This window comes from Oryctolagus cuniculus, chromosome 4 (genome assembly GCF_964237555.1).
Source record: "Oryctolagus cuniculus chromosome 4, mOryCun1.1, whole genome shotgun sequence".
Lineage (NCBI taxonomy): Eukaryota > Metazoa > Chordata > Mammalia > Lagomorpha > Leporidae > Oryctolagus > Oryctolagus cuniculus.
In genome coordinates this window covers 76,367,420-76,384,465 of record NC_091435.1, presented here as the reverse complement: position 1 = coordinate 76,384,465, position 17,046 = coordinate 76,367,420, and the positions used below count along the sequence as shown (strand labels likewise).

Here is a 17,046-nt window from a genome sequence, read left to right as displayed (position 1 = left end):
CAGAAGGTTAAGCTACCACCTGCAGTTCCGGCATCCCATTGCATCTCAAGCGCTGGTTTGAGTTCTGGCTGTTCCACTCTGAGCCAACACCTTGCTAATGCTTCTGGAAAAGCAATGAAAGATGGCCCAAGTGTAAGAGCCCCTGCCACCCACATGGGAGACCCAAATGAAACTCCTGGCTACATCCTGGGCCAGCCCCAGCCATTCCAGTCATTTCAGGAATGAATCAGTGGATAGAAGATCTCTTTCTCTGTGTCTCTCCTCCCCCTCTCTCTCTGCCTTTCAAATTAATAAAAAAAATATTTTTTTAAAGTTACTATCAACACTAAATAGTCAGATAAAGTATACTTTTATCTTTGTACTTAAATTTTATTTTAAACCCATATCAGAATATATTTAGGGGTTCTTACCTGACTCTAAACCCAGAGATTCCTAGTAGTCTGGATTTAGGGGCTAAGTGACAACTTGAATCCATGGAGGTTATTTTTAGTTAAAGTGACTGTTAGAAAATGATTTGTTAGTGTACTATGATTTCAGCCAAGTTAAAGGAAAGCCAACAATAGTGTTCTGTGTATTACATAAATATGGAAAAATGGTCTAAAATGCTAATAAATTTGGGTGAGAAGGGTGATTTGATTTTTTTTGTATTATCTTTTCATATTTCTGTATTTTCTTAACTAATCTTGTTTATTTTGTGAAGAAAATAAAGTTCTTTTTGTTACATCTGAAGTATTCATCACGTTACCTTTGATATAGCACTTCCGACAAATGCTGAAAATGAGGTCCTGTCCTTTTTTATTTTAAGTCAACATTGTCACCAATACTAGAGTGTGTCCCCTGAATTATCTCTACTGTATGCAAATATTAAATAGAAAAGAATGTAAGGAATAATTTATTATAATACAGTCAACAGAAGAGCTGAGGTAAATACGTATCTTTAAGCCTTCCTTTGCCTTCTTGGATTCCTGATAAATTTTTATCTACGCTAATGATTTTCAAACTTGAATAATCTATACAAAGCCCTTTATTTTAAGTTTCCATTCTTGTACCATGTGAAAAATAATGACTCTATTCTCCCACCTTGTGTGTGTGTATGTGTGTGTGAAAATTACTGTCAACTATTCATTCAAATTGTGTCCCTTGACATAATTTGGTTTTTGCTTTGTATAAATGCATTATTTAATAAGTAGATTTATGGTAATTTCTGATTAGTACACATATCCCAAGTGAAACACAGAATTTCCATGATTCTACTCTGTCATCTAGATGATCTAGAATATGCTTATGTTGATTTTTTTGTAGGTAAATTATTATAAGAATGAAGATAAAAACTTTAAAATTCCTAGAGGGAATTCAGTCCCCTTTCCTCCTAACCCCCACTAAGAATTGCTGCTTTGTGCTAGGCAGGCAACAGAATCATTTAAAAATCATACCTAATGTTCTTTAAAGAAGAAAGCTTGTTGCCCTTGGAGGGCAGGTAAGTACAAGTGTAGAAACAAGAATTGCTTACTTTCATTTGTTGTCTTTGATTAGGATCCACTTCAGTCACATTTCCTGAAGTTATGGGGATGGGAACCCTGGGTTCCTGTGTTCAGCATAGTACAGCTGTATCCAGAGGATCAGGAACTTTTCTCAAAAAAGTAGAGAGAAATAAAGTATCTTTCATGGAAATATTGAGGTGAGGGGATAGAAGTATGTAAGAAAGATACCAGGAAAACAGACACTGAGATACTCCTGTGTAGTGTATGGCAGGAATCTTGAGGATTTAAAAATCCAGTAAATTGCCCTTGACTATTACATAATAACCAGTGCAGCCTAATTAATAAATAGACTTTTAATGTTAGGTGGGAAAGAAATGGATATTAATGTTTTTGTTTTTAAGATGTATTTTATTTATTTGAAAAAGTGAAGAGAGAGATCTTCCATCCACTGGTTCATTCCCCTAAATGGTCTTAACATCCAGGACTGAACCAGGCTGAAGCCAAGAGTCAGGAATGAATCCATCCTGGTCTTCCAAATGGGTGGCAGGGACCCAATTACTTGTGCCATCCTCCACTGGTTTCCCAAACACATAGCAGGGAGATGAATCAGAAGTGGAGCAGCAGAGACTCAAATCGGCTCTCTGATATGGGATGCCAGTATTGCAAGAGGCTACTTAACCTGCTGCACCACAGTGCCAGCCCTGGTGCTGCTAATGTTTTAAAACAAGGACCACTATTGGGAGTGGGAACATAAAGATCTTAGCATTGGTGTATGCTATAATACTTCAGAGAAGGAAAACCAGATGCAAAGCAAAATAAAATGATACAAAAGTAGACTGAGAATTAAATAGAGTCATAGGCTGACCAGAAGACAAAAAGGAAGCTTAAATTCTGCAACTGACAGGCTGTACGATGAAGGGAAGATCTAGTTTACATTGCTGCTAGTGTTTATGCCTTAGCTTTTATCTCGTTAATGTGCTGATTTTCTGCTGTACTTTTTCTCATGGTTCTTTTGAAAATGTAACTGTGATATAAATATAAAGAATTATTTTAGATCTAAATAAATGTGAAATTTCTACCTCCATGTAGTTCTCTGATTTGTCCTCTTCTGTCTCCACTACCCTAACCTTAGTTTAGACCATTATATAATAGTTTTATTTATTTGAAAGAGTTACAGAGAGTGGTAGAGACAGAGAGGGGTCTTCTATCCACTGGTTCACTCTCCCAATGACCACAACAGCCAGAGCTGAGCCAAGCCGAAAACAGGAGTCGGGAGCTCTCCCATGTTGTTGCAGAGGCCCAGGCACTTGGGCCAACTTAGGCTGCTTTCCCAGGCACGTTAGCAGGGAGCTGGGTTAAACATGGAACAGCCAGGACTCGAACTGACACCCATATGGGATGCCAGCTCTGCAGCCTGGGGTTTTAACCCACTGCACCACAGCACCAGCCACAAAATTAGCTTTCTTAAAAGCACATGTGGTACTGTCACTGCTGTTTAAAATTCTTTTCTTATTCCTCACAGCTTTTAGGAAAATTTGGTATAATATGGAAATGTTTGTCATATATCCTGATTTGTACTTATCCAGTGTAATTACCAATTATTTCCCACTTTACTCTCAAAAATGTCCCAGTTTGGATGACACATAATTCAGTCACTCTGTTCTTGATCTTTCCTACTTTTGCTTGTCAGGAATATGGGTAATGTAGTTCTTCCTGATCTTAACTTTCCCTAAAGTATCTAGTTGCTTCAACCTAGTCTCTTTCCCAAATTGTCCAGTTTCCATCATCCTGAAACATTTATGTTAAGCAATCAATTTAAAAGTATAGTTCCAAGTTAAGGATAAATCAGGGATTTCTAAAATGGTTATATTATAGTAGATGTGTGAGTGTTTACCCAGTTTTGAATAACTGATACTGTTACCCTTTCTAAAGGCCCTCGATCTCTTGCAATTATACTAGGGCTTTTTAATGTGTTAGTTGTGTGTGGGAATGTTGTGCAGTTTGTGACTCACTGAAGGAACCATACAGTCATGCTTAATTTTCTGCCTGATTAAGACTGCCTTCTAATTGTTCCTCAGAGAAGCCACATTTATTTCTACTTTTTGCTAGCATCTTTTTTCTCCCACTTAGAATCCTCTTTTTTTTTTTTTACCAACTCTTAACCTTCCTCAAGACCTGAAATCTCACTTCTGCCATAAATATTTTCTCATTGTCCAAGTTCTCTGTGATTATTCCCACCACTTAACTCTTGTAACTCCAGTATGATCTACTGCTAATTCATGCTTTGTTTTATAGCAGTTCTTAATTTCTGTTTCATAATGATAATATGGATATGAATTACCTTAAATATCTGTTACCAAGTTTTTGGCATATGTAGTACTTTAATACTTAATAGGCATATGTCTGTAGATTATAAGGGTCCATTGGTTGTTGGGTAATTTCCTAGCAAGCATTGTCCACAAAAATCAGTTTTTGCATACTTGATTTCTTAGAACACTATCAATGTGCTCCCATGTGAATGAACACTAGTGTGTCTAGCTGGGTAACACAGTAAAGAGAGTTCTGAGGTCATTTTTGCTATCAAAGTGGTAATTTCAATTTGAAGAAGTTATAATTCTCTGTGCTAAACCCAAAAACCTTCCTATCCTTCCTTCTTTTTGAGACTTTATTCATAATCTTAACTTTTTCTTCCTCTCAATGCAAGATTTTTCAGAACTAATAAACTTACATATTCCAAATATTATTCAGCATTTTACCAGGAATGCCTTCAGAGAGACCCAGAAAACACAAAACAAAAACTGCTGCCACATTGTTCTGGTCCATCTACCTTTTCTGGTCTCTCTCTCATTTTATTTACTCAAATCCCAGAAAACATAAAACCATATTGGGGGGGGGGGGCAGTGCTGTGGCTTAGTAAGTAAAACCGCCACCTGCAGTGCCAGCATTCCATATTGAGTCCTGGCCTCTCCACTTTGATCCAGCTCTCTGCTATGGCCTGGGAAGGCAGTGGAAGATGACCCAAGTCCTTGGGCTATTGCACCCACGTGGGAGACCCAGAGGAGGCTCCTGGCTCCTGGTTTCGGATTAGCACAGCTCTGGCCATTGCAGCCGTTTGGGGAGTGAAGCAGCGGATGGAAGACCTCTCTCTCCCTCTCTCTCTGCCTCTGCCTGTCTGTAACTTTGCCTTTCAAATAAATAAATAAATCTTTAAATAAATATTGGGGATTTCTGTTAGCTCCTAGGATCACACTTTGTCTATTTTATTCTGTTACTTATAATAAGTCAGGCTTTATATTATTCATCTCCCTCTCCCCTGAACACTACTGATCCATCATTACTTATCTCATTTGTATATTCATACTATCTTCTCTCCTGAAATTTTTACCCTCATGTTTTTAGAATAATCAATTCTCATTTTCTAATTTCCATGTGAATTGACTTTTCTTTTTATGCTACCCAAAGAAGCCTTTTATTTAAGGAATGCAAACTTCATGCATTTCATAAGTACAACTTTAGAAATACAGTGATTCTTCTTACCATACTTGCCCTCCCACCCCTCCTCCTCCCTCTCCCATTCCTAGTCCCATTCTCCACTAATATCCATTTTCAATTAACTTTATTCACAGAAGACCAACTCTATACTAAATAAAGAGTTCAACAATATATTACAATTTCTTTGATGGAAACTGTACACATTAAAATCCAGCTCCTGGGGCCAGCATTGTGACACAGGGTTAAGCTGCTGCATGTGACACCATTATCTCATGTGGGTTCTTCTCATACTGGTTCAAGTACCAGCTGTTCCACTTTCCATCCAGCTCCCTGCCAATGTACCTGGGAAAAGCAGCAGAGGATGGCCCTTGCTTGAGCTCCTGCCATCCACATGGGAGACCTGTATGGAGGCTCGAGGCTCCTGGCCTTGCCCACCCCCAACTATTGCAGCCATTTGTGTGGATGGAAGGTCTCTCTCTGTCGCTGTCTCTGTCTCTCATTCTCTGCGACTCTGCCTTTCAAATAAATAAATAAATCTTTTTAAAAAAAAAAAAATCCAGCTTCTAGGGTGACTAATCCGTATGTGAAAGGAATAATGTAAAAAAGGAAGAATACTAAGTCATGAGTTTAAAGAACACTTATAGAGGGGCAGTGGATGGAATTGGGGTGGAAGACAAAAGCAGACAGCATCTATTTTTAATTTATAATTTCTTCTTTATATCCTGTGTCTTCTATGTAACCAGTACTTGCTGAGTATTATAGAGAATGCAAAAGGAAGTAAATTATATAGTCCTTGTCCATGAAAAATTTACAGTTGAAAAGTTCAGTTGACATAAATATTAAATAATGTCAGGTAATATATGGGTATAACCATACATGTATACTTGATTGTGTACTCTAAGTCTCAAGAGGTGTTCCACGTGCTGTAGGTCTTAGGAGGCATACCATTAGTGAAAGTGGTGAAGGAAAAAATGAAATCATCTTTCAAGGTGATAGACATAGGCTATTGAAGGAGAATTAGGATTTGCTTAGGTGTAAAAAAGATTAGTAATTGTTGAAGCCTAGGTGAATCTTTCAAGATGGGGAGGTATAGATGAAAAGGAAATATTCCTGTATTTTTCGGAAGACCAGCCTCACTACAGTAACTATTTTGTGAACAATGAAAGATTAAATTGGGTAAGTGTACATTTGGGTAAATCATACTTCTGTGTGGGCCCACTGTTCTGTTTCATCAATGAATGATATTGGAGGGAGAAATTTCATTTCATAGTAAATGCTGTTATCTACTCATGTGAATATTTCACAAAATACATAGAAAAATAGAATTAAGGATAAGCTTATTTTGGTGCAAAAAATATAAAATCAGTACATATAAGTCATCTTCAGAAAGCTCATCGAAAATGTATTCATGAAAATTTAAGCATGTTTTTCAAAAATTATTTGCACCAAAATAAACTGCTCTTTTAATTCCATTTTGCATGAACTTTTTGGAGTGCCCTTGTGTATGATTTTTCTTACATGCAGTATACCTCAGAAAAACTCAGCCTTTTCATTAGTGCAAGTGAAATTCACAAATACTAGATCTGTTATAGCTAAGGAAAGGGTTGTTGATATTTCTTATGCTCAACCTACTTTGCCTGAATTTAGGAACTGATATCTCAAAAGACTAGAGAAAATCTACTGAAATCTACTCAGTAGATTTGAGCTGTATTTTTGCATACGCTAATTAGATGCTAACCTCGAAGCTCATGGACTCTGAAAGTTGACTTAGCCTATGGTAATCATTTTTGACAGCTTTTAGAATGAATTAGATTACCTTGCATGTCAGCACATCGTTAGATCGATGTTTAAAAGCATCACCAAAGAATGTTTTAAAACATAGTGTACACTGAGTATTGAACTATGTGCTATGTATAAGTGCTTACGGAGACTCAATGTCTTATTTAGCCAACATAATCAGCTTTTCAAACAGAGCCATGGCATTGCTTCACATTTAACCATGTATTTAGGTTTATAAATTGCCAGTATTGATGTTGCTCTCTAGAGTACTCATGGTTTGTCAGGTTTTAAAACTGTGCTTATGTTTTGTATATGTCTGAAAAATACTGCTAGTGTTGCACATCTATCATAATGAAAACTGGCAAGGAATAACTGGAAGAGGCCCATTATTTGTTCTATGTTTCATTAGATCAATTACTATGCATGGCCATTAAAAGGACATTTTTTTGTATTGCCCTGGTTGGCTACTTAATACAGTAGAGTTGCTGCAAGCTGATGCTGTGAGAAGTGTGATTGTTTATAAATGTCCATTTTAAAGGACTTGAGATTCAGTCATAACAGTTAGCTCCAGGTTGAAATTTGATGATCTAAGTCTATTCTAGGACATGTAGAGGGAAAATTGCTTGTTATTTTTGTTTTCCAAATGCAAGCTTGTTTTGAATAACTCTTCACTTAAGGATTTGGTTGCATTTGTTCAATACCACAGAGACTTTCTTTTTGAAAAACTAAATTATCTCCGTTAGTTTCTTCTATGAACTAGTATGTGTGATGATAGTCGTGACTCGTTTCAATTTAAGAAAATGAGTTGCTGCATAGGTGAGGTAGTATTCGAATCACTTTAAAAGTTCATGTCAGTGTTTTGGTTCTTTTCAATTTTTCCTTTTTCTTTCTTTTCTTTTGTTTTGTTCAATTCTGTTCTGTTTTGTTTTGTTTTGTTTTTATTTATTTACTTAGTTTTTAAAGGGGCGTTTGGGAATCTCCATGGCCTTGCTGCATACTTGGCTGGCCATATTTAGTCTGCGTACTAATTGTTAGTTGGCCCAGTTGAGTCTTACTTTGTGCTCTCAGTTCTTTTAGTCTGGCTTTCTATTTTTGTCTACCTGGTTGTGTTTTGAGATTTTTATTCTTATGGGCCGGATTTTAATCCGTGTACTAAATTTTAGTCTGCAGACTAAAAGTAATCCGCGGATTATTTATTTTTGTAAAATATTTAATTCCCCCACTGGAAACTATCCTAAAAGAATGTTAAATTCTCCTAGAATAGTCAAGGGAGTTCACAGCTACTGGTGAGTTCAGCCATTTTTTGTTCTCAATACCTAGACATAATAGACCCTACCACCTCCCTTGCTTATTTGGCTCCGTTGTGCCTAGGTGTTGGTATACATTACTATGCATGTCACCTGTAACTGTGACTGTCCCTTAGTTGTATTGTTCATTGTATATATTTTTGTTTAGCTTTTGGTGGGTGAATTGGGCATATTTGCAGATGGAACTGTGTTGAATTTGTAGTGCTCAAAGATGTAGAATTATATTTTCATTGAGTTTTTCCAAAAAAGAGTGTTCTATATTTATTTTTCCTAAGTAATGGGTGCAAGGGTATGAGGAGGCAATGCCCACAATAGAAAAAGTAAGTTTATACCCGCACTCCTGAGGTGATAATGTCAATTTCCTGAAGAGTTCTAAGATAAAGAGAATGTCAGCAATTGAACATCTTTTAGCAGGGAAGTCAATCCAAAATGAAGAATAATCCGCGGTGGCCTGATCCTTCTTAGCTCACACAAATTGAAAATATCTGGCTTAAAATCTATAGTAATATAGATTAACTATATATATTACTTTCCTCTCATCACTAATAATTTAGCAAAAAATGTTTATACTGTATAACTGGAACACATTAATAAAAATTAGCATATTGAGAACTTAAACCTTTAAAAACAAGCAAATGTGCCCCCTCCCAGCCATATCTATGGATGATGAATCCAGGTCATAGAAGACCACTTTACTTTGGGAACTTTACTTCTAGATTTCATTTTGATTTAACTTTTTTTGGTTTTGTATTTTTTTAATAAACACACTGGCATTGGAACATAATAAATTAAAATTAAAAATGTTTCTTTACTGTGCCTCACCATTGCACAATCAAAAATTTTTGGCATACACTGTGGTGAAATAATTTTTAAAACTTGGACTTGCTACTGTGGAGACTGATGTTTAAAGTTTATAACTGTATAAACATTTCTATGTCCCCCCCACACCATGGATTTCTTATAACATTGGATATATTTTTCCTTGCTGTACTATTCTCTTTTGGATTGACTTCCCCTGTTTGGATTATTTCACTGAATTATCATCTTTAGGATTCGTCAGGAACAGGACGTTTCACCTCAGGAGTGCGGGTATGTACTTAATTTTTTCTTTCCCAAAATTTCAGGGCAGGTCTATAAAACTCGGGGGAAAAATTTTTCTGAAATGCTGAACAATTGTTCATTGTTGAAATGTAGTACTAAAAACATCTTAGGTACCTGTGATTTCTGTTTTCATTCCTTGTGTGGAACAGGTTTTGCTTATGGTGTATTTAGATTGTCAGTCTCCCAGGTGATTCATTCATAAATATCTAGACTGAAGTTTAGGAATTATAGGCTTTTAACATTATTCTTACCAGATTAAATATTGATGAAGATTCATGAAACCAGATTCTGGGTGTTAAGCAATTTCAGTGAGTAAGGAATGACATGGAAGCCAAAACTTCTTAATCAAAAGCCAAATTTCAGTAGTTCTTAGTTTCTGTTTTAGACATAACGGTATTTCTACTTTGGCCTGTAATATTGTAAATTGCATTCTACCACACCCTGTATTATGGTCAGAAATCTAAACTCTGGGAGATACTGGGTTTTGACCCCACATAATTTTCCACTTAACCTTTGTCCACAGAATACTGAACCAAGGCTTTTCTCATCAAGAATCTCTCAAAGGGTTTAAAGTAACAGCGGATACTTTTTGTAAAGGCAGGTTAAATCTTGATTTTTTTTAATGTAGGCTCTTGAAATGATTTTTTTTTATTGTTTTTAACTCTGATTCCATGAGTTAAGATCTCTGACAAAATAAGCTAATGTATGTCTTAGTACCAATATGGATGGTCACTTATAGCTAGAAAAATACCAAAAAGATATAAATGACTTTTAACAGAAAAAAATCAGAAATAAGCTTATAACACTGGTTTATTAAAATCTTTAACACAAAGTCTTTATTAATATAACATGAAATTTTTTAATTTGAAGTAACTAGCCATTCAGATATCCTACAGTTGAACATTAGCAAGACTTTATTTTTACCTTTGGTACTACTTTTAATTCTGCTTATGTGATACCATATTGGTGCAAAAGCATTTTTGCTAGCTAGCAAAGTAAATCCATATCAAAAAGATGCAAACTGGCCTCAGGGATAAAATATGTCAGTAGTGTGTAATATTTTTGTGACAACTTTTCTGAGTTTTTCACTGATTTATATTCTTTTTGCATTCTGGATTTGATTGTGGACCTTGGGAGCAAGAAAAGGGAAAAATGACCAAGGACAGCGGAAGAGCTAAATATTTCAAGTAATACAAAAAGTTTGCTTGACTGAAGCAAGCCAGCGTATTTAAAAATATCAAGATAAGGCAGGTTTTGCCCTCACAGTGGCTTTCTAACATAGCCAATAAATTGAGGCCTTCTAAGGTTCTGAAATAAATTCCCAAAATGCTACTGTCTTCATTTTCAGAAAATATATTTTACAGTAATAGAATATATGTGAAAGTATAATACAATAAAGAGCATTTTCATTGTAGAAAGTGCTTATATAAAGGCTTTTGAAGCTCTAATGAACTCTGTAGTTGTAACTAGTTCTCTTATCTTCAGTCAGCTTAAGCAACTAGTCAGATATTACAGAGCCATTCTCATTAGGAAACCTAACCTCCCAGGCTCCACCATGCCTTGTCACAGTCTGCATGTCCTTTCCTTGCTGGTGAGTCTACTTCCCTCATTTCCTTACACATGTCTGCTTCTCTTTATGTCTGTCTACCTCCACCACCACACCTTTTATTTGGTTATATGTTCTTCCTATCAAGGACTGTATGTTTTCTTTTTCTTTAGTTTCAAAGGCTTTTTGTTCATCTGTTTTTGGTGATTTCTGATTCTTTCCCTCTGGTTCTATTCTTTAGCCATAATTTAGAATGGAGTTTATTTTGTGGTTTTATATATATACAAGTATTAACACATAAATGAGTATAAAGCTATGTATTCCTTTAAGAATATTAATTATATTTTATTTCAATATAGCCTTCAGTTGACTTTTTCTGTGATTTAATGGCTCTTAATGAAGACTACCTTTTTCTCTCCCTGATTAAAATTCTAGTACTGTCATTCTAATGAGAATAATCTGGCCACATTCATGATAATAGTTGCTTCAGAAAACAGTGTCAGACATTTTGTCAAATTCTCGATACTAAAGAATTTGTTCAAATTAAGATAGGTTCTGTTACTGAGAAGAAAATACCACCTCATTAGCATTTATTGACTTTGAATGACAGTGTTTTTCTTTTTTTCTGATTGCCGAATTTGAATAGTTCCATCCATTATCAATAATTGTTCTGCTAAAAATAATGCAAAAGAGGCAATCTTATATTTACTACCACAGCTGTCGAACTTTAAAATTTTTTCTACTCTTCTAGTTGTGCTTGCCTCTAGAACCCAGCCTTTCTCATATGCCTGTCATATTTTGTATGCATGTTTGATTGTCCTGCTTCATGACTAGCATATGTAGACTACTCACTGAGCTTTTCTTATATAGTCTTTAACTAGCAGTTCACCCCAGTGTGGTGAGTCATAAGCAGTTAACTCTTTTCATTCTGGAAGATTCCTTTCCCAAATGTAACCATGTTTTTGTACATGGTGGGAATTAACTAAATACTGAGTTATTTACATACATTCTTATAATAAAACATTAATTGTTCCCTCCTTTATTTTGTACTACAGGTCTTCCGACCCCGAACTCCACCAGAGGCAATTGCACTGTGTAGCCGTCTGCTGGAGTACACACCAACTGCCCGACTGACACCACTGGAAGCTTGTGCACATTCATTTTTTGATGAATTACGGGACCCAAATGTCAAACTACCAAATGGGCGAGACACACCTGCACTCTTCAACTTCACCACTCAAGGTAATTCCAAACACTTTGTTCTTTTATTTTTATTTTATTTTATTTTATTTTTGACAGGCAGAGTTAGACAGTGAGAGAGAGACAGAGAGAAAGGTCTTCGGTCTGTTGGTTCACCCCCCAAATGGCCGCTATGGCCAGTGCGCTGTGCTGATCCGAAGCCAGGGGTCAGGTGCTTCCTCCGGGTCTCCCATGCGGGTGCAGGGCTCAAGGACTTGAGCCATCCTCCATTGCCTTCCCGGGCCACAGCAGAGAGCTGGACTGGAAGAGGAGCAACCGCACAGAACCGGCACCCCAACCGGGACTAGAACCCGGGATGCCGACGCCACAGGCGGAGGATTAGCCTAGTGAGCCACAGTGCCGGCCAACACTTTGTTCTTTGACCATTTCTGTAGAAGTTACTAGGTGCAAAACAAAATTCCATTAAAATCTATGGAGGAAAATATTGGACATATTAAGTATTCATGGATGTAGGAAGCTTCCTCTCTAAATTATCAGACCACTACTCACATGGTTTTCAGAAAACAGTGGCAAGTAAGATTTTTTCTAATAGGCATAGCTTCTCTAGTTTTGATAGATTATAAAATCACAAAGATTTCACTGAGTGGTATTTACCACTAATAACACTAATAATTTAAATTTTAACTGTTGAGTTTGAATTTTTATTTACTTCCATTTCATTTGAAAGGCAGAGAAAAAGAATATCTTCCATCTGCAGATTCATTCCCCAAATGCCTACAACAGCTGAGGTTGGGCCAGGATGAAGCTAGGAGTAGAGAACTCCATCCATGTTACCCATGTGGGTGGCAGGGACCCAAGTACTTGGGCCATCATCTGCCTTCCCAGATGCATTAGTGGGTAGCTGATTGGAAGTGGGAGTACCAGGACTCAAACTGTGCACTCTGGTATAGTGTATGGGTGTCCCAAGCGGTGTCCCACTGCACCAAACATCTGCCTCTGTATCAAGTTTTTTAAAACCTGAGAATGAAAGCGGTGATTTTAGTGACTTATATTGAGTTATCTTACACACAGGAGGAAAACTATAAATCATTTCTAACTATTTCACAGGGGATATATACAGAGAAATCCCTCTGGGACTTGGTACCATTGCTACTGCTGAGAAAAGATTGAAAGAAAAATGGAGTTTTGTGCATTCATTGATGGTTTCTCAAAGATTTAGTGATACTCATTTCCGCACCACTTCTCATTTCCTTTCTCTTTGATTAAAATCCTAAGTGATTTGTTCAGTCAGTCACAACAGCCTTTGATGATGTGATTATCTTCTTAAACTGACTATAAGAAGTATACAATTCAGGACAGATAAAATAAATTGATGTATTAGTTGATTGGTAAACAGACTAGATGGAAAACGTTCTGTCTCCAAGAAAGCAATGCATTTCCTTTAATCCGAGGTGAATGTTTTCTCCATACTTAATTTTTTCTAAAATTTAGTAGAGAGATGAATGACACAGTTTATGTAAAAGATCTGAGTTGATAATAAAATAAACTTGAATAGCTTAGTTGACTATAAATTTTTTAAAGATTTTTATTTATTTATTTGAAAGAGTTACAGAGAGAAGGAGAAGGCAGAGAGAAGTCTTCTGTGGTCCACTGGTTCACTCCCCAGTAGACTGCAATGGCTGGAGCTGTGCTGCCCTGAAGCCAGGAGCTTCTTCCAGGTCTCCTACGAAGGTGTAGGGGCCTAAGGACTTGGGCCATCTTCTGCTTTCCCAGGCCATAGCACAGAGCTGGATCTGGATCGGAAGTGAAGCAGCCAGGACTTGAACCGGCGCCCACATGGGATGCGGGCACTGCAGGCAGCAGCTTTACCCACTACACCACAGTGCCAGTCTAATTATCAATATTATATAACCATTATCAATGCTGATGTTACCTACCTTTTTAAAAAATTCCAGAAACCCTGGGACCATTAATTCTATTTAAAGATGATCAGAAACCTTTTTGAATGTTGTTTTGAGTAGTATTTACACCATTTTAAGAATATTAGTGAGGTTGGCCAGCACTGCGGCTCACTAGGCTAATCCTCCGCCTTGCGGCGCCGGCACACCGGGTTCTAGTCCTGGTCGGGGTGCCGGATTCTGTCCCGGTTGCCCCTCTTCCAGGCCAGCTCTCTGCTGTGGCCCGGGTGTGCAGCGGAGGATGGCCCAAGTGCTTGGGCCCTGCACCCCATGGGAGACCAGGATAAGTACCTGGCTCCTGCCTTCAGATCGGCGTGGTGCGCTGGCCGCAGCGGCCGTTGGAGGGTGAACCAACGGCAAAGGAAGACCTTTCTCTCTGTCTCTCTCTCTCTCACTGTCCATTCTGCCTGTCAAAAAAAAAAAAAAAATTAGTGAGGTGCCAGCACTGTGGCATAGTCGGTTAAGCCCCAACCTGCAGTGCCAGCTTCCCATATGGGTGCCAGTTCGAGTCCCGGCTGCTCCACTTCTGATGCAGCTCCCTGCTAATGTGCCTGCGAAAGCTTTGGAAAATGGCCCAAATACTTGGGCCCCTGCACCCACATGGAAGACCCTGAAGAGGCTCCTCAGCTCTTGCCATTGTGGCCATTTGGGGAGTGAGCCAGCAAATGGAAGATCTCTCTCTTACTTACTCTCTCTCTAATTCTACCTTTCAAATAAAATAAATAAATCTTTAAAAAAAATATTAGTGAATAGTGGGTAGGGTATTCAGAGAAGCAGAATTAATGTAGAGCCTGGAAAAGGGAAGACTTAAGGTACTCCTTGATAAATGATAAATGTCTAAAAATACTTCAAGACTATCTCATAAAGCAAGGAGTAAGCATATGTTCTTTCTACAGATAGCAAACTTTTCAATAGTAGCAGCAAATTCCAGGGCTATTTGGATTTGGACTTAATATAAAGACCTCAGTATCCAGCACAAATATGGGCTGAATTTTTATTAATGAATCAGTGAAAAAAATTTTCAGTTAACAGTGTAACAACTTGTTTTCAAAGTATTCCTTTCTGTACCTGGAAGTGTTCAGGGGAAGTCTGGAGATAGCCAAAAATTATTTGTCGGGTTACTCATATATGGCAAAAGTTTCTTTCTTTTTTTTTTTTCTAAGATGTATTTATTCAAAAGAATGGGGAGAGAGAGAAAGAAGCCTTCCGTCAGTTGGTTCACTTCCCAAGTGGCTGGAGTGGTCAGGGATGAGCCAGACCAAAGCTGGAAACTTCATTGGGGTCTCCCACATGGGTGACAGGGCCCCAAGCGCTTAGGCCATGTCTGCTGTGTTTCTCAGGTCATTAGCCTAGAGCTGGATCAGAAGCAGAGCAATTGGGATGTGAATCAGCGCCCATGTGGTTACCATCATTGCAGACGGCAGCTTTACCTGCTACGCCACAATGCCAGCCCCAATTTGGCAGAGGGTTAAACTGCATGACTCTATCACCATTTTTCAGAGCAAAACATCTGTGAATTCATGTTATATATTTTAGGCTCTGCTGAGAAAATAAATTTTATTTATTTATTTATTTATTTATTTATTTATTTATTTATTTATTGACAGGCAGAGTGGACAGTGAGAGAGACAGAGAGAAAGGTCTTCCTTTACCATTGGTTCACCCTCCAATGGCCGCCATGGCCGGCGCGCCGCGGCCGGCGCACCGCGCTGATCCGATGGCAGGAGATTGGGAGAATATTAGACCTTTCAGTTTTCTAGCAGAGGGGCTTCATTGTTCTGTGACCTCTTGAGGGTGTAGTCTGCATTACACGTTGGAAACCAAGGTGAACCTTTGACAGGCCTCCTTCTCTCCCTGTCCTCTTCTTAATAGACGTAAAAGATAGAATATAAGTGAATGACCCTAGGAAGCAGCTGGAAACAGGAAAGACCAACAGGATTATTATTTTCTTTATTCACTAATTAGTGAATACCTATTCTACTAATGCCTATTCCAAGACTGGAATATATCAGGAAATAAGTTGTTTTATATGTTTAAAGGGAACTCTTCCCTCCAACTCTACCAAACACAGTTCCTAGTCCCGTTTTTTTTACCCAAAATTTGCATGAAGTTTTGTCAGTTGAAATTGTTTTAGCAAGCTAAGTCCTCCTGAGGGCATGACAGAATTGGTTCAATTTGAAGAGTCTATTCTACTACTTAGCGCAGTACCTGAGAAAATGGTAACTTTGTGGAGATTTGGGGAGTGGTGTCTTTTTTTTTTTTTTTTTTGACAGGTAGAGTTATAGACAGAGAGAAAGGTCTTCCTTCCATTGGTTCACTCCCCCAAATGGCCGCTACGGCCGGTGCTGCGCTGATCCGAAGCCAGGAACCAGGTGCTTCTTCCTGGTCTCCCATGCGGGTGCAGGGCCCAAGCCTGGGCCATTCTCCACTGCCTACCCAAGCCACAGCAGAGAGCTGGACTAGAAGAGGAGCAACTGGGACTAGAACCTGCCACCCATATGGGATGCTGGCGCCGCAGGTGGAGGATTAGCCAAGTGAGCCATGGCGCCGACCAAGTGGTGTCTTAATATCCAGTCCAGAAGAAGCTTTTAAAAAAACTCTGGGGAAACTGCTTGACTAAGAGAATATTTGGGGCAGTCAGAGAGCAACATGCAGACTCAGCAGACTGGATGTCTTAGGGTAGAGAGGCATGAGAAAAGAAGTTCCAGAAAGCAAGTGAAAAAAAGGACAATAGAGGCTGGTATTTGGCACAGCAGATAAGTTGCCTTTTGAAGTACCAACATACCATATCCAGTCACTTGAGTTTGAGTGCTGGCTCCATTCCTGATTCCAGCTTCCCTTCTGTTCCCCTCCCCTCCCATCTCCTCTGCTCTCCCAGAGTATCTCTGCCTTTCAAACAAAATTAATAAGGTTTTTTTCTTTTTACAGAAAAGCACAGTAAAAGAAAGATTAAGAATAAAAGGAAAATTTGAAAAAGGATCAGAGAGATTTTAAAACAGTATAGGAATGTGTTACAGAATGGGAACAGATGAAATGAGAGAATTGAAAAGAAGTTGGTGATGGGCAACAAAAGCAAGTGGTTTAGAAGCCCAACCCATTAGAAAGCTATAGGCTACTTATTTATAAATTTGCTGTAACTCATTACTTATAATTAGGAGGTTCAATGACCTTTGTAGCAATGG

The 17,046-nt window shown here is 38.1% G+C and overlaps 1 protein-coding gene across 7 annotated transcripts in view; it reads left to right on the top strand.

Moving 5' to 3' along the window:
* The window catches only part of GSK3B (glycogen synthase kinase 3 beta), a 218,602-nt gene that overhangs the window by 166,506 nt on the left and 35,050 nt on the right, over positions 1 to 17,046 (top strand). For 5 of the 7 annotated variants that reach the window (XM_002716660.5, XM_008266875.4, XM_070072185.1 and 2 more), the window contains 2 exons: positions 9,110 to 9,148; positions 11,762 to 11,948. In XM_002716660.5, the coding sequence (XP_002716706.1) occupies positions 9,110 to 9,148; positions 11,762 to 11,948 (226 nt within the window). The remainder of the gene's footprint in view (positions 1 to 9,109; positions 9,149 to 11,761; positions 11,949 to 17,046) is intronic. The other 2 variants (XM_002716661.5, XM_070072184.1) reach the window with 1 other exon arrangement.